Genomic DNA, 21673 nt, shown 5'->3' with positions numbered 1-21673 from the left:
CACTCTGACGTTGCCCTGACTGTGTGCTTAGGGTCATTGTCCTGTTGGAAGGTGAACTTTCACCCCAGTCTGAGGTCCTGAGCGCTCTGGAGCAGGTTCTTTGCTCCGTTCAGCTTTCCCTCGATCCTGACTAGTCGCTTAGTCCCTACCACTGAAAAACATCCCCACAGCATGATGCTGCCACCACCATGCTTCACCGTAGAGGTGGTGCCAGGTTTCCTCTAGATGTGACACTTGGCATTTAGGCCAAAGACTTCAATCTTGGTTTCATCAAACCAGAGAATCTTGTTTCTCATAGTCTGAGAGTTCTTTAGGTGCCTTTTGGGCAAACCGCAAGTGGGCTGTCATGTGCTTTTACTGAGGAGTGGCTTCTGTCTGGTGGAGTGCTGCATAGATGGGAAAACATTCCAGAAGGGCAACCATCTCCACAGAGGAACTCTGGAGCTCTGTCAGAGTAACCATCGGGTTCTTGGTCACCTCCCTGACAAAGGCCCTTCTCTCCCGATTGCTCAGTTTGGAACTCTACAGACAATTCATTTGACCTCATGGCCTGGTTTTTAGCTCTGACATGTACTGTCAACTGTGGAACCTTAAATAGACAGGTGTGTGCCTTTACAAATCACGTCCAATTTCAAGGCTCATAGCAAAGAGTCTGAATTAGGGATGTACCGATATGACATTTTTGGCCGATTCCGAAAATCAGATATTTTCCTTGCCAAACCCCCTTCCCACCCCAAATAACACACCGTTATCTTTTATTTTAGGGGCTTTTAAGCATTCTAGTACAGTTAAATAGTTAACACACACAGCGGTCTAAGGAACTGCATCTCAGTGCAAGAGGCGTCACTACAGTCCCTGGTTCAAAGGCCATCACTGTAAATAAGAATTTGTTCTTAACTGACTTGCCTAGTTAAATAAAAGGTTACACACACCACACTGAACAAAAGGTTATTTTGTTGGCATTTACCTACATTATGTCCCCCATTTACATATGTAGAGCATGGTGGTGACACAGTAACGAAGCGCCAGACAGAATACCACCCAATCGATTGTTCACAGCCTCGAGTACTTTTGTAAGTTTTAACCCCACGGTCTGTGTCAGCAGTTTTGTTGAGCAAGTGATTGTTGAGCAGGCGTTTCAATGCCATGACAGAGGTATCGCGTCTGCTGCAGAAGCAGTTGACTAGCTTATTTCTCAAGTGAGTTGTTCGAATGGCGCTAGAAGTGTGTATATGTTTCAAACATGTTCTCAAATGCCATTGAAATGGCAGCGGTATGGCAGTGGTATGACCACCAGCACATTCTTGAGCATGCAACACGGCTTTCCTCAGTACGAAATCACTGTCGACCCACTGTGCTGTCAGACTTGGCATGCCCATGGGGCTGATGTCGCTGGTCCAAATGTCAGTGGTGACGCCCATAGCAAATAGCATAATGAATTCCATTATTTTGGCGTTAATGGATTTCGCCTCTCAAATGACTGCTCAACTTAAAACTTGTTGGAAGTGTGCGCTTAGTATTTTTATGCTTTTGTTCTGTGTAGCGCTGTATTTTTCGTGGCGCCATTACGTCATCCACTTACGTTATACACGTATGCACATCAGCTTTGACATCGGATTTGCACATTGCCGTTAAACTAGACATTGGGCCGATGCTAATGTCACCATTTTTAGGTAATATCGTCTGATTCCGATATATCGCGCATCCCTAGTCTGAATACTTACATAAGGTATCGCTGTTTTTTTTTTTTTTTTACATTTTATACATTTGCAAAAAATTCTAAAAACCTGTTTTTGCTTTGTCATTATGGGATATTGTGTGTAGATTTATGAGGAAAAAAGTAACCTACAGCAATCAGCCATGATATCAAGCCCTTCGTCATTCCACCCCACTGCCACAACGTGAGGAAAACGAAACCATTGGCAGCTAGAATCAGATACAGGGAGGAATAAAATCATAACTGGGACTATAAAAAGCAGTTATCTGGTATCGAGACACATGCAAATCAATGCTAGCTGGTTTCCTTTATCAAGTTAAAGACCTTACAGCTTACAATTGTCCTTTCCCCTACAGATGGATCTATGGAATTGTCTAGGAACAACTATGTAAATTCACCCTCACAGCTTGTTCTTCTCTCAGGTGTGCTAGTAGAAGTCCTGCCCAAGGAGGAGAACATAGTCTGTGGAATTGTTTGATTTATTATTTAACTAGGCAAGTCAGTTAAGAACAAATTCTTATTTACAATGACAACCTAGGAACAGTGGGCTAACTGCCTTGTTCAGGGGCAGAACAACAGATTTTTACCCTGTCAACACAGGGATTCGATCCACCAACCTTTCGGTTACTGGCCCAATGCTCTAACCACTAGGCTATATTAAAGATAATCTAACAAATAAACTACCATACTGAGTGTAATGACTCGGCACAGCTGGCAGTAAAAGTTCATTCCGCAGCTGACAATTTCATGATTATCGTCATCAGTGACTTTATAGCCAATTGTGTTACCAAACCTCATTCAAGGTTCCTTATGGCTAAAAAGGCAGCTGGTTATACAAGATAACATGTTTTTTTGTAAAACAGGGGAGGAGGTGCATGACCTTGACATTGTGCCAAATTAAACAAAAATAAAATGTATGAACACCTGCCCTTATTGGGTCTTGTAATTTAATTTTCATAAACGGAAACTCTGACCTCCTGAACTGTATGTCGTGTCATTACTGCAGCTTGGTAAACATAGGTATTTTTGCTTCGTCACCAACCATAATACCAGTTGACACTCCCAGAGAGAAAGTGTTCTTACTCTTTTCATGTCCATATCCATCTGCAAGTAACGTTCTTCCAAAATGTATTGCTGATTAAGAGAAGAGAAGCATGGATACTATACATTTTCTCTGCAGCAATATTGTTATGTTGCTGTCACTCGCTCACAATGTAACAGTGTTTGTTTATTTTATGGCAACAATGTGGCAAGTTCCAGGAAGGTTTGCTATTTCGAGTTAGACAGCAAAATTCTAAAAGTTCTTCAAAGAATTTAAAAAAGTATATATATATATATATATATATATATATAATTTTGTTTAAACGCCTGACATTGACGGTAACGTTATCTGCCCACGCACCAAAGGTTGAAAAACGATGTATTGGAAGGTATGCAATATAAATCCGCAAATTCTCGACATTCACTAAATGCTTCGTTACCTACCCTGCATGCTGGCAAAAGGCAAACAAAAGGCTTGAAAAATGTAAACATTGCGGCAGTAAACCCAAGTGAATTTGTTACAGTGGCTTACCTCTTCCATTTCTTGAATAATTTTGTTAAGTCTGTCATCATCTTCAAGCATTTCGTTGAGCTGCGTCATCGAATAAGAGCTAAACTTGTTCCAAAAACCAGACATTTCTGTCACATCTGTTTTAAGATTCTTTCTTCCCCTCAGACCCCCTTCGTTGAAGCACCTTCACTCTCACGCGCTCGGAAGACTAAACAGCTTGGCTGAAAAAAACGAGCAAGCTACAGACTGTAACCGGAAGCTGTGTGTCTCTGGCACAGGATTGGAGGTGGGAATATATGACGTCATACTGAATGTAATACAGTCGAAGAGGCCTCTGCTACGATAAAACCAACAGGCAACAACAAACAATATGTTTTCAGTAGGTTGCAGTATGGTTGCAGTCATGTCTTTGTTAATTCTGTACATTAACTTTTACTTGTGCAAAATCAAGTATTGGACAGCATCCACATGAAATCTAATCTATTCAGCAATGATAGTGTCATATAGTTTCAAGACATTGCACTTCCCATTGCATAGAATAAATTCAGTCTGCACATTCTCATCCAGTGAAGGCACCTCTCTGTCCTGTATACAGTATACGTTTACAAATTAACCAGATACAGAAAGGCCTAGATGCACACAGAGATAACTTTACAATTTCCACCTAATATTGCAATTAGAAATAAAGTATCACAATACTATTATTGTTTTGTACGTCATACAATCAATGATATTAACGATATTCATACACTGAACAAAAATCTAAACGCAACATGCAACAATTTCAAAGAGTTACATTTCATATAAGGAAATCATTCAATTGAAATATATGCATAAGGCCCTAATCTATGGACTGCAATTAATTAATTAGGCCCTAATCTATGGATTTCACATGACTGGGACAGATTGTTGTTCACAGATACTTTTCTGGTGTGACCACCATTTGCCTCATGCAGCACGACATATCTCCTTCACATAGAGTTAATCAGGCTGTTGATTGTGGCCTGGTGAATGTTAATGGTTGTGTGAAGTTGCTGGATATTGGCGGGAACTGGAGCATGCTGCCGTACAAGTCAATCCAGAGCATCCCAAACAAATTCAATGGGTGACATGTCTGGTGAGTATGCAGGCCATGGAAGAACTGGGACATTTTCAGGAAATGTGTACAGATCCTTGTGACATGAGGCCGTGCATTATCATGCTGAAACATGAGGTGATGACGCGGATGAATAGCACAACAATGGGTCTCAGGATCTCGCCACGGTATCTCTGTGCATCCAAATTGCCATCGATAAAATGCAATTGTGTTCGTTGTCCATAGCTTATGCTTGACCATATCATAACCCCACCACCACCATGAGGCACCACAATGTTGACAACAGCAAACCGCTCGCCAACACAACACCATACACGCTGTCTACCATCTGGCCGGTACAGTTGAAACCTGGATTCATCTGTGAAGAGTACACTTCTCCAGCGTGCCAGTGGCCATCGAAGGTGAGCATTTGCCCACTGAAGACCATTACGATGCCGAACTACCATCAGGTCAAGACCCTGGTGAAGACTTGGGCAAGCACACAGACAGTTTGTGCAGAATTTCTTTGGTTGTGCAAACCCACAGTTTCATCAGCTGTCCGGATGGCTGGTCTCAGACGATCCTGCCGATGAAGAAGCCAGATGTGGATGTCCTGGGCTGGGGTGGTTACATGTGGTGTGCGGTTTAGGCCGGTTGGCTGTACTGCCAAATTCTCTAAAACAACATTGGAGGCGGCTTATCGTTGAGAAATTAATATTCAATTCTCTGACAACTTCTCTGGTGGACATTCCTGCACACTCCCTCAAAACCTGAGACATCTGTGGCATTGTGTTGTGTGACAAAACTGCACATTTGTGGCCTTTTATTGTCCCCAGCACAAGGTGCACCTGTGTAATGATCATGCTGTTTAATCAGGTGCATGGATTATTTTAGCAAAGGAAAAATGCTCCCTAACAGGGACGTGAACACATTTTAAAATAAATTAGCTTACTGTACGTATAGGAAAATGTCTTGGATAATTTATTTCAGCTCATGAAACATGGGGCCAACACTTTACATGTTGTGTTTATATTTTTGTTTAGTGTAATATCACTACTAGGATTAACTAATTAGCGTGTTGCTCATTCATGTCCAGAAGAACTGGTCAAATGACTACTCTTATTGATTATTCAATAACAAATATTCAAGGTTTTGAACACTGTAAAATAGACTTGAGTTGAATCTATTCAACCTAATGTGCAAATAAAACATCAAGGGTAATGTAATGCCTTGGTTTCGAGGCACTGCTCAGCAGTGCCAGTCAGTCAGTGTTAGCTACCAATAAAGCCCCAGGAACCTCTCTCAGTAGCGTGGTGTTCACATTTTGACTCGCTGGCACTGCTGCTATCATGTCCGCTCTGCCTCCGCTGACTACCACCCTCAGATGTCCACCTCTGGAGGGTTAAGAACGGCCCCCGTCTCGATGCCCAGGACCTGCCTCTGTACCAGCTTGCAGTAGAGCCCCCCCTTGGCCATCAGTTGGCTGTGTGGCCCCTGCTCTACCACACAGCCACGGTTGATGACTATGATGTTGTCTGCCCTCTCCACTGTGCTGAGGCGGTGGGCGATCACCAGCACTGTGTGCTGACGCATGATGTTGTTCAGAGCCTGCTGGACCTGGGGAGAGAGAACAGAGAGAAGATCCTAAGCTACACTAAAAGTCAAATATGAGATAGCATTCAGAAAACGAGATAAAGTGCCATCAAATGAGAGACAACCGATAAAGAGAATATGTCAAAGATGAAATAATAATACTGACCTTTTTAAGCCAGCATAGTTACAATGCAGAGAGTTTGGTTATACTAAAAAGGATTATCCAGGGTTAATAGTATCTAGTATAGTTGAAGACTTGGTCTGATTAAAGACAGCAGAGAGGACACCAGCAGCTGAGAGTTATTATAATAACATTAGACTGCATTTAATGAACTAGGTTATTGTCATGAAACTTGAGGAGCTGCATATTACAGAATATACACCCTTCCTCTCTAAATCCATACTGTATCTTTATCTATAATTCACGAATTGATCTGATTAAACCCAGATCACAGTCACAGAACACTGATTTAGCCTGTCTCCTTACAACATGTTCGCTCTCTGCATCCAGTGCACTGGTGGCCTCGTCCAGGATGAGAACACGTGGGTTGCGGATGAGTGCCCGTGCAATGGCCACCCGCTGCTTCTGCCCCCCTGACAACTGGGTGCCCTTCTCACCCACTCCTAAGAGAGGAACGAGGAACAATTTCATTACGTTTGAGATCTTAAAATAGAAATGCAAAATCATATGCAAATAGTGAGGAGAGGCTATTATTTTGTGTTACTCAAAAATTATATGGCCAATGTTCATACAGTATGTTGCAGTAAACATAACATTTTGCAGTTTTTAGTTTGCTATTTTTTTTAGATTCACTACTAGGACCCCTGGGGGTGCTTGGCCTATCCACAGGGGGTCCTTGAGAAGACTCAGGAGACCATAGGCTTACTGGTAAAATGCACATGATGGGGTACTTCAGATGTACTCTGGACAGATCAAAATTCAGATAGTGGTATAGTAACCAAAAAAGGTTGGTAAATATTAGTTTAGGCAATAGCATTAATGTCACCTGTGTTATAGCCGTTGGTTAGACCGGTGATGAAGTCGTGTGCGTTTGCCTTGGTGGCAGCCTGCACCACAGCCTCCATAGGGATGTCAGTCAGTCCATAGGTTATGTTCTGCTCTACAGAACGGGCGAACAGGACAGGCTCCTGGCCCACTAGTGCTACCTGCAACAACAACACAGAGAGAGGCTCAGTCTTTCTGCACAGGGATCTTTACCAGTCTTCATCTTAAAATGAATATTGATGCCCTCTGGTGGTTGAAAGGAATAAGCTATCTAGCACGAGACAGAATATTTAGATTTCATGGAAAACTTCTCAGGTAGACAGTGATTGTGATTTAACGCAGAGGCTTAGTTGTACACATTGTAAACAACGAGTTAAAATGCCAGAGGAACAATGTGGAGCACTGACCCGCGAGTGGAGGAAGCCATGCTGGTAGGTGTGCACCGGCCGGCCGTCCAGCAGCACCTGTCCTTGTTGTGGGGCGTAGAAATTCTCTAAGAGACCCACACAGGAGCTCTTTCCACTGCCAGATGGTCCAACCAAGGCTGTCACCTCTCCAGGCCGCAACGTGAAGGATACACTCTGGAGAAGAAGAAGAAGATTACAGTTTTTTCCAACTGCTTACACACAAAATCTTTTCATGTCACACGATTTTTGAAACCTCTCACTTAAAGTGCAAAACTACACACCAAATATCCAAAACCATAAGCTATTTCTCAGCCTTTGACTCAGTTGTCAATTGCATAAAACACTTTTTTCAAAACACTACACACAATTCTCTACCTAAAACACAAGAATCTAACAGGAAGTGACTTGCTTTCCTTTAACAAACACAACCAATCAAAATGCTACACTTATTCACCAGGTCACACACACACTCCTCACATGTGCAAACACTAATAGCTTAACTGATCACTAACCAATCACTGCTTTACTGTAGTATAGGCCTATAAATAGGTCAAAGGTCAGATTACCTGTTTTGAACAATGAATGCCAACAATGGACAGAGAGCAAGAGGAGTAGGAGGAAGAGGAAGAAGAGGGCAAGGGCAAAGAAGAGAAGGAAGGAGAGCCATCTCTGATGAGATTAGGGCAAAACTTGTTGATCATGTGATCAACCACGGTTTGACCTTGATTCGATTTACAGTGGCATCCATAATTCGAACCTTCAGAAATGAGAACAGGTATGCAACTATCTAATGACTATTTTAGCATTACAGTATTGTACTGTAAAATACGTATGACTGCATAGTATTGCATAAACATTTGTAACTCTAAGCCATCCATTTACTGCACTGCATTGAATGAATGAGGTTGGTTATCATGCTGTACTACATTTTTTTGTACATTGTTTACAGTTCCTATGCTGAACACATACTGTGTTTGAATTCTGTACAGAGTGGAAAGGCAAAGACATCATGGAGGACGAGGATGCTTGTCTACAGATGTACAAGAGACTGCAATTATAAATATGGTCTATGTGGGGACATAGAGGTTGCCTCTGTCCAAGGTTGGATACGCCATGCTAGGAGATACTTCCCTCCATGTGGGGACATAGAGGTTGCCTCTGTCCAAGGTTGGATACGCCATGCTAGGAGATACTTCCCTCGATGTTTGGCAAGAGAAAACGTATTCTGTGATGTGGACAAAGTATTGTGGCCAGACTCCGGCCGGAGAAGAGATGAAGCGTAGCTTAGCACTGGGGATTCCCCCCTACCAATTCCTGGACTGACCCCCCCAGGACCCCACACACACAATTGTGTTCTTTACTGTATTCTAAAGAATATACTTTTGGTTTACATATGTTTATGGTTTTGTTGTATGCTACTGTATACAACAGTAATGTTTGGCCTAATAAATATGTTCTGTTTCTACATACATTGCATTGGTGTTTACAGTGTACTTGTTACCCCGCTCAGCAGATTACTTTCACTGTAGAACATTGTATTGAAATGTAGATATAAGCCTATGAAAGACCAAAGAGCTTTAGATTTAGAACAACAGTGTTTACATGGTATATCCAAAAATGTACTGTTATGAAAGCAGTGTTTGCCATTTGATGCAAATGCTTCATTCTGACATGTGTTTATGGCATTTTGAATGCAGTGTTACATTTTGACGGAGATGTGAGGCATTTTGCATTTTGTGTGTGCAGTTTTGGGAATTGTGTGTAGAGTTTTGAAAAAAAAGGAGACTGTTTTGAAAACTTGTGTAACAGTTGTAAAAAACTGTAAGAAAAATGTAAAATCCCATTTCGCTGATATTTTTTATCTAAAGTGACTTAGTCGTGCGTCCATACATTTTTTTACATATGGATGGTCCTGGGAATCAAACCCACTATCCTGGCATTGCAAGAGCTATGCTTTACCAACTGAGGACCACCAAGAAGAAGACAAACCATCTGTTCATATATACCCAACCATCATATCATAGGCATACATATATCATTAATATAAGTTTAGACATGATAAAAAGCACTGTTGTGAAACTGACTAATTGACGTGAGCACGTTTTAGTATGTTTATAATCATAAAAGTAGCCTAGCAATAGTGATTAGCGTGTTATGGGTTAGATGGAATGATCTATGTGCAGTTGTATTTTGCTAGAGGTAAAGTTCAAAAGAGGTCTGTCATTGAAACAAAAAGTTTCCATAAGGGTGAGATAGGAGCCATATGTTAGATCTAATAGATTGTAAACTACTGCCCTATAACACTGTCTTATAGTTTTACTGTTTTATATCATTGTATCCTCTCAATATGTTTTGCGTCCTTATATTATGAATAGATTGCTTATTCACAGAAATAGCTCTTTGTGTATGAGGATAATTATCTATCGGACTGGGTTCTCCTCACTGATAAGAAGACCGTGAGATGCGTGGAGGTGTAGCAAAGGTTCCAAATTTGAGCTGGTACGATAGCACCACATGCCTAGCCACAGAGATGAATTGTTCCTACACACAGAAGGGGGTCTGTTTGGAAAGGGGGCGGGGTTGAGGCCTAGTTGGAGGTCATAAATATATGTGCTTGTGACTTCATATCTTGTCTTTGCAGCTGTATGACCCAGTGTGGCGAATAAATCTAGCACAAGCTTTTTTCAGAGTACGACTGGAATTTGTACCGGAACTTAGAACCTAACAGTTCCGACATTGATCAATACAGTAGCTTTCTTGTATGATTGATAGTGTACTGGCTGGCTTTGCTGCATGGCGATGATATAAAAGCTTACTACTGGCATGAAACGATACAGAATTGCCTGACAACAGTGTTTCTGTCTATAGCTCCACTCATCAGTCTAGCTTTGAGCCCAAACCTAATGGTCAGCTGACACATACCTTTAGAATGTCTGTTTCGGGCCGTGTTGGGTAGGAAAACGTGACATCTTTAAACTCGACCAGTCCTTTGCAGGTGTCGGGGACCTCTTTCCCATCATGTTGGTGTTTGGGCTCCCTGTCGATATACTCAAACACCTTCTCAGCTGCTCCCACTCCCTGCATGAGACCTGTGTAGACCGATGCTATGCTCTGTAACACAAGTTATTCAAGACAGGGGACAAAGGATAATACAATTAGCTAGGTAGCTGTCTTACTTACGGTAATATAAGGTGGTTAAAGGGATAGGTTGTGATTGCCATGTGTACAGTTAGAGATGTATATGAATGAGTCAGAAATACCTCCAGGCACTCTCCCAGCTCCAGCTCATATATGACGAAAGATATCAGGGTGCCTCCACTCATCTGCTCAGTAATGACCAGGTGACCGCCGTAGAAGAGGATTGCCACTTGAAGAACGAGTTCTGAGATCTGGAGCAAGCGAGAAACACATTTGAATGTGCCCCACAACCAAGGTAAAGCGAGCAGATACAGTGGATGCAATAAAAAACACAAGACATAAAACATGAGGGAGCTCCTTAACACTCAGTCCTCATCTGAGCTTTCTTTTATTTATTTAACTTGTATTTAACCAGTCAAGTCAGTTAAGAACAAGTTCTTCATTCTTATGTACATTGACGGTCTTACAGGCGGTAGCTACTGTACATTGGTGATACCTACACAACTGGACCACATGTAGAGGGCGTAGGCCAACGCTTGCTTCTTGTTCAGTTGAAACATGACATGCAGCCTGCCGTAGTAGGAATCAGCCTCCTGTTCCTCATTGGCAAAGCTGCGCACCGTCTTCATGGATGAAACAGTTTCCTCGGCCACCTGGTTAGCCTGAGCCAGGGCAGTCTGGACCTCTTTGGTCAATCTCTGATGATGAGAACCGTGGAAATTTTAACAAGTAAAAGTGCAAACTAAATACTGTATGAATGAAGCTTTTAATAAACAAGTGTTCAAATGTATTACAATTTAATACATGGGCTGGGGTGAAGTGTGTATGTGTGTACGTGTGTGCGTGAGAGCTTGTGCATGTGTGGGTGTGCATGCTTGTGCATGTGTGTATACAAGCAGCAGAGTGAATACCTTGTAGTACTCCCCATACACATTTGAGATGACTGCGATGAAGGGGAATCCCATGATGGTGACCAGAGTCAGCTTCCAGGACATCCCGAACATGAAGATGAAGAACCCTATGCCCTTAACCATACTCCTCAGGAACATGTTGACATTTTGAGAGATCAGGTCACTCACTTGAGTAGTGTCAGAGGTCAGGCGAGAGGTGATGTCACCTGCAGGACAAACTTTTTTTTTTGTGTATTTTTTCCAAACTCTTTCTGAATTATTTTCATTATTTAACGACAGGTTAGGAGCAGAAATATGAAGGCAGAGTAGAGGGAGAAATGTGTAGGGCTTTTGGGAATTTGGGGATGAGACTCCGAGCTTAGGAGAAAAGCTTTTACACTATAACACTTAAACCTCACAGGCTTTAACATAGTGTTGGGGCAAAATGGTTCTGTTACAGTCTAATGTTATGTAAAGGCTTGAGTTGAATACTGTAAGAACTGGTTAGAACCTGTTCTTGTTTGTACAAAGCTTGTACAAAGCTTTATTAAAGTGGAGCCAAGTACCCCTTATCTCTCATTTAGCCTTTTTTAAACTTTTTTTTAAAACTTCATTTGTACATCATTTTGCCACTACCGTCTCTCAGAATTTCTGAGAATTCGTAGGTGATCGAATAAACCCCCACTTCCTTCCATTCTGCTAGCAAACGTGCAATAGATGGACAATAAAATAGATGACCTAAGTGGAAGATTAAACTACCAACGGGACATTCAAAACTGTAATATCTTATGCTTCACGGAGACGTGGCTGAACGACGACACTTTCAACATACAGCTGGCTGGTTATATGCTGCACCGGCAGAATAGACCATCGGCGCCTGGTGAGACAAGGGGCAGCAGAATATGTATTTTGTGAATAACATCTGGTGCACGATATCTAAGGAAGTCTCAAGGTTTTGCTCGCCTGAGGTAGAGCAATAGCCATGATAAACTGTAGACCACACTACCTGCCTAGAGAGTTTTCATCTGTATTTTTCGATGTTGTTTACATACCATCACAGTCAAAGGCTGGCACTAAGACAGCATTGAATGAGCTGTATTCCGCCATAAGCAAACAAGAAAACGCTCACCAAAGGCGGCGCTCCTAGTAGCCGGGTCTTTAACTTCTTGGTGACTGGGGGGCAGTATTGAGTAGCTTGGATGAATAAGGTGCCCAGAGTAAACTGCCTGCTACTCAGCCATAAAAGCTAGAATATGCAGAATAATTTGTATATTGGATATAGAAAACACTCTGAAGTTTCTAAAACTGTTTGAATGATGTCTGTGAGTATAACAGAACTCATATGGCAGGCGAAAACCTGCCATATGAGTTTTCAACTCATAGCCTATCGAAGATACAGTGGGATATTGGCCATGTTGCACTTCCTAAGGCTTCCACTAGATGTCAACAGTCTTTAGAACCTTGTTTGATGCTTCTACTGTGAGGTGGGGCCGAATGAGTGGGGATTTAGCCAGGTGTCTGGCTGATTGCCAAGAGCTCGTGACACGCGGTCATGTGAAAGTTAGCTTGCATTCCATTGCTTTTCTACAGACAAAGGAATTCTCCGGTTGGAACATTATTGAAGATTTATGATAAAAACAACCTAAAGATTGATTCTATACTTCATTTGACATGTTTCTACGACCTGTAATATAACTTTTTGAACTTTTCGTCCGACCTTTCAGCTGGACTTGCACACGCGCTTGGATTTGTTTACCAAATGCCCTAACAAAAGGAGCTATTTGGACATAAATTATTAACTTTATTGAACAAATCAAACATTTATTGTGAAACTGGGATTCCTGGGAGTGCATTCTGATGAAGATCATCAAAGGTAAGTGAATATTTATAATGTTATTTCTGACTTCTGTTGACTGCACAATATGGCGGATATCTTTTTGTCTTGTTTGGTCTCTGAGCGCCATACTCAGATTATTGCATGATGTGCATTTTCTGTAAAGTTTTTTTGAAATCTGACACAGCGGTTGCATTAAGGAGAAGTTTATCTAAAGTTCCATGTATAATAGTTGTATCTTTTATCAATGTTTATTATGAGTATTTCTGTAAATTGATGTGGTTCTCTGCAAAATCACTGCATGTTTTGGAACATAACACGCCAAAGTCAAATTTGATTTTTGGATATAAATATGCACTTCATCAAACAAAACATACATGTATTTTGTAACATGAAGTCCTATGAGTGTCATCTGATGAAGATCATCAAAGGTTAGTGATTAATTTTATCTATATTTCTGCTTTTTGTGACTCCTCTCTTTGGCTGGAAAAATGGCTGTGTTTTTCTGTGACTTGGTGGTGACCTAACATAATCGTTTGTGGTGCTTTCGCTGTAAAGCCTTTTTGAAATCAGACACTGTGGCTGGATTAACGGTAATTTTATGTTTAAAATGGTGTAAAATACTTGTATGCTTGAGGAATTTTAATTATGAGATTTTTGTTGTTTTGAATTTGGCGCCCTGCACTTTCATTGGCTGTTGGCGGGGTGAGACGCTACCGTCCCGAATGTCCCAGAGAGGTTAATGCAGGGAAACCAAATTTCTATCAGTATGTTAAATGTGCAAAAAAACTCTGGACCACCTTTACTCCACACACAGGGACCCATTCAAAGTTCTCCTGCGCTGACCAACTAGCAAGTGTCTTCACTGACATTTTCAACCTCTCTCTCTCCGAGTCTGTAATACGAACATGTCTTAAGTAGACCACCATAGGGCCTGTTTCCAAGAACACTAAGGTAACCTGTCTAAATGACTACTGGCCCATAGCACTCACATCTGTAGCCATGAAGTGCTTTCGAAAGGCTGGTCATGGCTCACATCAACACCATTATCCCAGAAATCCTAGACCCATTCTAATTTGTATACCATACCAACAGATCCACAGAATATGCTATTTAAATTGCACTCCACACTGCCCTTTCCCACCTGGACAAAAGGAACACCTATGTGAGAATGCTGTTCATTGACTACAGCTCAGCATTCAACACCATGGTGCCCTCAAAGCTCATCAATAAGCTAAGGACCCTGGGACTAAACACCTCTGCAATTGGATCCTGGACTTCCTGACGGGCTGCCCCAGGTGGTGAGGGCAGGTAACGTGATCAAAACAAAGTATATAATTGTGGACTACAGGAAAAAGAGGACCGAGCATGCCCTCATTCTCATCGATGGGGCACGACAAAACCTATTCCCCCTCAGGACTGTAAAGATTTGACATGGGTCCTCAGATCCTCAAAAGGTTCTACAGCTGCACCATCGAGAGCATCCTGACTGGTTTCATCACTGCCTGGTATGGAAAATGCTCGGCCTCCAACTGCAAGGCACTACTATGTATTGGGCCGTTCGGTAGTGCGAACGGCCCAATACATCACTGGGGCCAAGCTTCCTGCCATCCAGGACCTCTATACCAGACGGTGTCAGAGGAAGGCTCTAAAAATTGTCGAAGACTTCAGCCACCCTAGTCATAGACTGTTCTCTCTGCTACCACACGGCAAGCGGTACCGGAGCGCCAAGTCTAGGTCCAAGAGGCTTCTAAACAGCTTCTAACCCCAAGCCATAAGACTCCTGAACACCTAATCAAATAGCTATCCAGACTATTTGCATTGTCCCCTCCTCCCCCCTCTTTTACACCGCTGTACTCTCTATTGTTATCATCTATGCATAGTCACAATAATAACTCTACCTACATGTACATATTACCTCAACTAACCGGTGCTCCCGCACATTGACTCTGTACCGGTACCCCCCTGTATATTGTCTCGCTATTGTTATTTTACAGCTGCTCTGTAATTATTTGTTACTTTTATTTCATATTATTATCCACATTGTTGGTTAGGGCTCGGAACCTGTTGTATTTGGCGCATGTGACTGAGAAAATTTGATTTGCTTGATTTGATTTAATCAGAGGAACAAGGGAAAAGCATGAAGGGAAGGAATAAAGAGAAATCTTGACAGCTCACCTGTGTGGTTAGAGTCAAAGAAGCCCACCTCCTGACGCATCAGAGATCTGAAGAGAAGATTCCGCAGGCGAAGATTCAGTCTGGCAAAGGTTAGATTAAAGAGGCCACCTCGTACTCCAATAGCTATAGAGCTAAGGAGAGACGCAAAAAATGAAACGCAGTCAGAGATACATTATACGCCACAAACACACAAGGTCAATGTATATATTGTCGAATCAATAATAGATATGCAGCATGTGCAAGACATCAAAGAAGATATGGCACACAACAAGGACAACCAGTTAACAAAACACACGCCTTGTGATCACTGTTCACCTCAGCATGGCTTACCTGACTAAGGCCAACACTGTGAGAGTGATCAGGGGCTTGGTGAAGTACTCCATACTCTTGTGAATAACAATGCCATCTATAGCCTGCCCAGTGTAGTAGGGGATGAAGGCCTCACCTATAAAGTGGATTACAGAGTACCATTAAATGTTATGAAAAATAATAAGCACAATTGTGTAAAATACGAATATAGTTTATAGATATATTTTGATTTGTCTATAATGAAATGAAATGAGTAGGGTAGAGTATTTTTTTTATTTAACCTTTATTTAACTAGGTAAGTCAATTAAGAACAAATTCTTATTTACAATGACGGTCTACCCGGGCCAAACCCGGACGATGCTGGGCAAATTGTGATACAGCCTGGATTCAAACCAGGGACTGTAGTGATGCCTCTTGCACTGAGATGCAGTGCCTTAGACCGCTGTGCCACTCAAGAACCCCATCATGCTTTATTCATGGTACATGAGTCATTAATGTAATTTGTCACTCCTATAATTAAACAATAAGGCCCGGTGGGGTGTGGTATATGGCCAATATACCAAAGCTAAGGGCTGTTGTTATGCACAACGCAACGCGGAGTGCCTGGACACAGCCCCTTAGCCGTGGTATATTGGCCATATATCACAAACCCCTGAGGTGCCTTATTGATATTTTAAACTGATTACCAACATAATTAGGGCAGTAAAAAATAAATGTTTTGTCATACATGTGGTATACGGTCTGATATACAATGTCTATCAGCCAATCACTATTCAGGGCTCGAATCACCCAGTTTATAATGAGTAGTAGAGCAACCTTGCAACCCTGAATGCAATACCATGCTGCTATGAGTTCAGTAATAAAGTCTTAAATACAAATGCATGGGATCCAAACAGAACTTCCAAGAGGCTGGTTATGTTTCTTCATTACACATCTTCTGTGTAACTATCTCATGCAACACTGTGTAATATGCCAGCCTCACAATGGTGAGGATCTCTACATTAATCAACTTGACTTGTCATCTGTTGGGCCCACGAGTTCTTCCTGACCATGGCCAGGCCAAATAACTGATATGACCTGACCAGGGAAATCCTCAGTTCCCTAGTTATTGTCTGTACCTAGAGCCCTGCGTTGTTCCTGGTCAGGTCATGTGTTCAGGAAAAACGCAGGGCCCTAGTCGTCTGTGCATTGTAATTAAACAAGTTGCCACTTACACACAGCAGAGATGAGGAGGAAGAGGAAGGCTACAGAGAGCAGCCCAGCGTATTTACTGCAGTAGGACAGCAGACGCCCCAGTGTGGCCCCTGAGTTCTTCTGGTCCTCTGTTCCTTTCCTGCTCGCCCTACTCCTCTTCTTCTCCCCATGCTTCTGCTGCTCCTCCACCTCCTCAGTGCCATTCTCTCCTGCTGCCTCCACTAGCCTCTCAGTCTCCTCACAGACATTTCCTCCACCATCTCCCTCTCCGTCAGTCACAGTGTTAGGAGCCCTTCCCAGGAGCCTCCAGAGGAGCACGGTCCCCAGCACTGACACACAGGTCCAGGAAAACAGACTGAGGAACCAGGGTTGGTGCGCCAGATCGCCCTGCTCCGAGAGCATCAGGAGCTTAGCTAAGGCATAGGTGCTGACGGTCAGGCAGATTAGGAGAGTCAGGGTCCCCAGGGCAGAGACCCTGCATGGGCCGTCCACTCTGTTCCATAACACCCCTATGGAGGCCCCAAGCAGAAGGCAGACTCTGACCAGCATAGTCCCCCAGAGGTCCAGGACGGAGTGGAGAATGTCAAAGTTCTGCACATCCTCTGTGAATATTGCAGTCTGGCAACCATGTAAGTAGAGGACAGTGGTGACAATAACATCCACCAGGATAAATAACAAGATACAGCTCACCACTACTATGACCCCCATTACGTTTCAGTCTATCCGTGGAGAGATAGTGTCCTGTGAAGAATGAACAAGTCTGGGGAGAAACAAGAATACAAAAAGCTAAAACTGTAGCCTATTGTTTTGTTTTAATATTGTTGCTATTACAATACATTTATAGGCTATTACAATTATATGACGTTTTTTTTTAACAAGTGTTTTGAATTCAACCCAAATGGAAGTTCACCGAACTATACTGAACAAAAATATTAATGCAACATGTAAAGTGCTGGTCCCATGTTTCATTAATATTCCATACGCACAAGAAGCTTATTTCTCTCAAATTTGGCGCACAAATTTGTTTACATCCCTGTTAGTGAGCATTTCTCATTTGCCAAGATAATCCATCCATCTGATAGGGGCAACAGGTAGCCTTGTAGTTGGACTAGTAACTGAAAGGTTGCAAGATTGAATCGCCAAGCTGACAAGGTAAAAATCTGTCGTTCTGCCCCTGAACAAGGCAGTTAACCCACTGGCTGTCATTGAAAATAAGATTTTGTTCTTAACTGACCTGCCTCGCTAAATAAAGAGCATGATCATTACACAGGTGCACCCTGTGCTGGGGACAATAAAAGGCCACTCTAAAATGTGTAGTTTTGTCACATGCCACAGATGTCTCAAAGTTTGTGGGAGCATGCAATTGGCATGCTGACTGCAGGAATATCCACCAGAGCTGTTGCCAGAGAATTTCATGTTCATTTCTCTGTCATAAGCCACCTCCTATGTGAATTGTGCAGTATGTCCAACCTGCCTCACACCCACAGACCACATGTATGGCATCATGTGGCTTATGGTTTGCTGATGTCAACATTGTGAACAGAGTGCCTACATGGTGGCAGTGGGGTTATGGTATGGGCAGGCATAAACTAGAGACACAATATCGATGACAATTTGAATGCACAGAAATACCGTGACTAAATCCTTAGGCCCATAGTGAGGCCCATTTTTAAAGGTATCTGTGCATATCTGTATTGCCAGTTATGAGCAATCCCCAGGTAAGGGCCTAATGAATGTATTACAATTGACGGATGTCCTCATATGAACTGTAACTCAGTAAAATCTTTTAAATTGTTGCATGTTGCGTTTATATTTTGTTCAGTATAAATGCCTACCGTGATCAATGATCACAAATGCACCCGTGACATCAGTTTTCGACAAGGTTACTGTATCACATTGACCTACCGTGCGGCGCTCTTATCTCCTCTCGGATATTCGATCACTTTCCTTGATACAGTAATTTATTATATTTTAGGCGACATGGCCTAATCGCCACTCTGTCGCATTCTGAGTTCATATCGATTTGCACTTAAACTGCACTGGTGATCTTTTATGCAATGTATATGGAAACCGGTAATATAAATGGTGTGCGAGGCTCCTCCTACAAGATCATCCCAGGACGGAACTGGCGGGGCAATCCAGAGCCGGTATTTCAGAGTCCTTCTGACACAGTGCTCCCTGCGCTAAATCACGTGAGTCTCGTCAACCGGACTAAATAGCCAGAGCCTGCAGTGTATTATTATGAGGTTTATTCAAAGAGTCTCAGAGATTGTGTGTGTGTTTTGTGTGTAAGAGAGATAATTTGGACAAACATATGATAACTGATGTATTTATTTATTACAATGTGCATTATAATGTGACTCATAATTTCCATGTGAAAGTCATGTTTACCACTTTAGGGGTACCGAGTCTGTTAACAAAGACTTTGTTGTGTGGTGATGTCCCTATTCAAAGATTATTCAGTAGAATGTGGGGCCAATGGGGAATTTTGAATCCATGCACAGCAATAAACTTTTAAGCCATCATTTGGTATGGACCCAAACCAATGAATAACATTTCGTCCCTAAAGCATGTAGCAGAGCTGAAATTCAAAGTATTCATGAATGACTGATTGTGGATATGAAGTATCCCAAGTGTGGGCCCCCAAAAAACTGATGCTGGCTCCAAGTGCACTGCTCCATGACATCAATGCAACTTCATATCCGATTTTGAAAAGAGGTGGAAATCTAGGTGTATTCTACATGATCTAGTGTAAAAGCATTAATTTCATTCACCTCTTGCTGAAAACAAATAGCAATGACAAGACCACAAATCCACCAGGCACTGCTAGAGAGATCCTATGTATTTGGACACGTGACCAACCCAATAATTCATCAATATTTTTGGTCAGGATTCTTGATGTTGGTTGCCTCTATGTTTGCCAATCTTCTCTCAGGGGTGAAGCTGCTTAGCTATGTGGACAGAATGTCTCCATCGCAGCACTGAAGCGAGACAAATAATTGAGCCCTCAATATAGTCACTGTATGAGTCTCAATTCTGTACCCTGTATACCATAACCCCAGCATAGCAGGCCTCAATGAACATCAGAAACCAGGGGGTATTCCAAGTCACTCTTTTTGTCATCTGAGCAGCTTTGCTTAGTGGCGAGGACTGTTTCTACAGGGAAAGACAAGTAAATGCTCGGTTTCAGTTTTTTCTGAGAGGGTGACTCTCCAGAGCAAAACATAGGGTCGGTGACTTTGAAAGTGATGGAGGGCACGTTCCGAGATCTTCTCTTGGCATTCTTCTTCTCCTGTTTGTAGGCCGCATTCATGTTGGCGATCACCTGTAAGCACAAACAATTATTTACCATTTCCAATGGAATCCAGAGAAAGCTCACATGGGAACGTCACACATTGACCGACAGTATGTCCTGATGAATTAGGGGGTTGAAGTCAAGTGAGTCAGCAGTGAAGTAGAAATTAAGTGGCAGCCATGAAACAAGCTCATCAGGCTCTCTTTAGTGGTGTAGCACAGCATCTCCCAAATGTGAAGATATTGCATTTCCAATTCAAATTCAAACTCACCAGCTGCTTGACAGAGATCTGCTGTTCCTGCATCACTGTCATACAAGCAGAGGCCTCTTTCTTTGAGTGATACAAAACCGTCTCTTGGTCGTAACTGAAAGGAGCAGCTTTTGTCTTGACAAAAGGAATCGAAAATTAGTAGCTAAACATGAACAATTACATAGTAATAACACAATTTGATGCCTTTTTAAACCAAACAAAGTGACACAAAGAAAACATATCACCTCACTGGGCAAAATGGCTTGCCTGCTGAACATGAGTGAAAAGGGTGTGAACTTGGTTGTGGGGTCGATGGTCATCCTAAACAGATATAAAACAGGGTCCAGGAAATCGTCCCACTCTGCCCGTTTCTCTGCCACCACCTGAGTGATGGCCTCCTTCAGCAGGCCACTGCTGCGGTCGTGTAGCGGGTTCAGCTCCACAGCAGACACACTCTGCACTATGTACCACCTGTCACACAGGTGCTTGGTCACCTGGAAGTAACATTACGGGAGAAATGTTGATATCGGCCTATCCACTTCGTTAAGTCTGTAAATATACACAGGCTAATCATTTCTCACCTCATCACAAAAGTCAACGCTTTGTGTGGAGATAATTGTTTTTGCTGCCCCAAACCTGGTAGGGGGGGGGGGGAATATGGTGATTGAGCGCCATCTCATGACAACTCATGTTGTTGATGATTGTTGTACCTTGCAGATAATATTCAAATTAGTATTGAAATGTGTGTGTGTTTAATTAGGCTACCTGTAAATGGATGTAGAAATACATCTGGCAACAGAGAGGCAATCTCTCTTTTGAATGGGGAATGCCTCCACCCACTTGCTGAAGTAATCTGTGATGATTACCACGCTTGAATTACCTTGCTGGGTTTCTGGGAAGGGTCCTGGTGAAAAGAAGAACCGATTCTTTAATTTAAAGACCCTCGCTTCCTTTGGTCTGAACATTGAGTTTGATCAGAAACTCCTGTGATTTTTCTATCTATTTGAAATAAATTTATAAAGGCTTTTTAAGATGTAGGCTATTTGTGATTTTTTCCATTGATTGTAAATTAAATTGTGTACTCTAGGCTACTGTAGGCTATGATCATTGTGTATCCATTCATGCTTTTCTCGATATTATTGTTATGTGTAAATTGACCAATGATGTCATGCCATAGCCAGCCATGATTGCAAACACCTGCGTGTGTCCAATGGAAACCTATATATACACTGGTG

The 21673-nt window shown here is 42.2% G+C and overlaps 2 protein-coding genes across 3 annotated transcripts in view; both read right to left on the bottom strand.

Moving 5' to 3' along the window:
• The window catches only part of vps37ba (VPS37B subunit of ESCRT-I a), a 28968-nt gene extending 25468 nt beyond the window's left edge, over positions 1–3500 (bottom strand). Inside the window, 1 exon segment of the mRNA XM_024417896.2 lies at positions 3291–3500. Coding sequence (XP_024273664.2) covers positions 3291–3395 — 105 coding nt within the window. The 5' untranslated portion in view covers positions 3396–3500.
• Positions 3501–5296: 1796 nt separating this feature from the next.
• Positions 5297–19023, bottom strand: abcb9 (ATP-binding cassette, sub-family B (MDR/TAP), member 9). 2 transcript variants are annotated; one of them, XM_024417892.1, is made up of 12 exons: positions 18799–19023; positions 16914–17653; positions 15721–15835; positions 15391–15521; positions 11400–11617; positions 10989–11186; positions 10611–10739; positions 10273–10461; positions 7351–7524; positions 6945–7104; positions 6425–6561; positions 5297–5961 (listed from the first exon to the last, which is right to left on the bottom strand). In XM_024417892.1, exons 2-12 carry the CDS (start codon positions 17599–17601, stop codon positions 5725–5727), a joined length of 2376 nt encoding a protein of 791 aa, XP_024273660.1. In that variant the 5' UTR covers positions 17602–17653; positions 18799–19023; the 3' UTR covers positions 5297–5724. The 2 variants fall into 2 exon arrangements, with proteins under 2 accessions (XP_024273660.1, XP_024273661.1); XM_024417893.2 differs by having other exon boundaries at positions 11400–11605; positions 18799–19022.
• Positions 19024–21673: the final 2650 nt, after the last annotated feature.

Source organism: Oncorhynchus tshawytscha, linkage group LG04 (genome assembly GCF_018296145.1).
Source record: "Oncorhynchus tshawytscha isolate Ot180627B linkage group LG04, Otsh_v2.0, whole genome shotgun sequence".
Taxonomy (NCBI): Eukaryota; Metazoa; Chordata; class Actinopteri; order Salmoniformes; family Salmonidae; genus Oncorhynchus; species Oncorhynchus tshawytscha.
The sequence above is the reverse complement of the archived record's forward strand: the minus strand, read 5'-3'. Positions and strand labels throughout refer to the sequence as shown.

Bases quoted from the DNA above. Each gene is read 5' to 3' on its own strand.
- abcb9 (XM_024417892.1), bottom strand. From the start codon at position 17,601: ATGGGGGTCATAGTAGTGGTGAGCTGTATCTTGTTATTTATCCTGGTG. The intron at 15,522-15,720 runs GTAAGCCATGCT...GTCTCTCCTTAG, and splicing joins ACAGTGTTGGCCTTAGTCAG to CTCTATAGCTATTGGAGTAC. The intron at 7,105-7,350 runs GTCAGTGCTCCA...TTGTTGTTGCAG, and splicing joins ATGGCTTCCTCCACTCGCGG to GTAGCACTAGTGGGCCAGGA.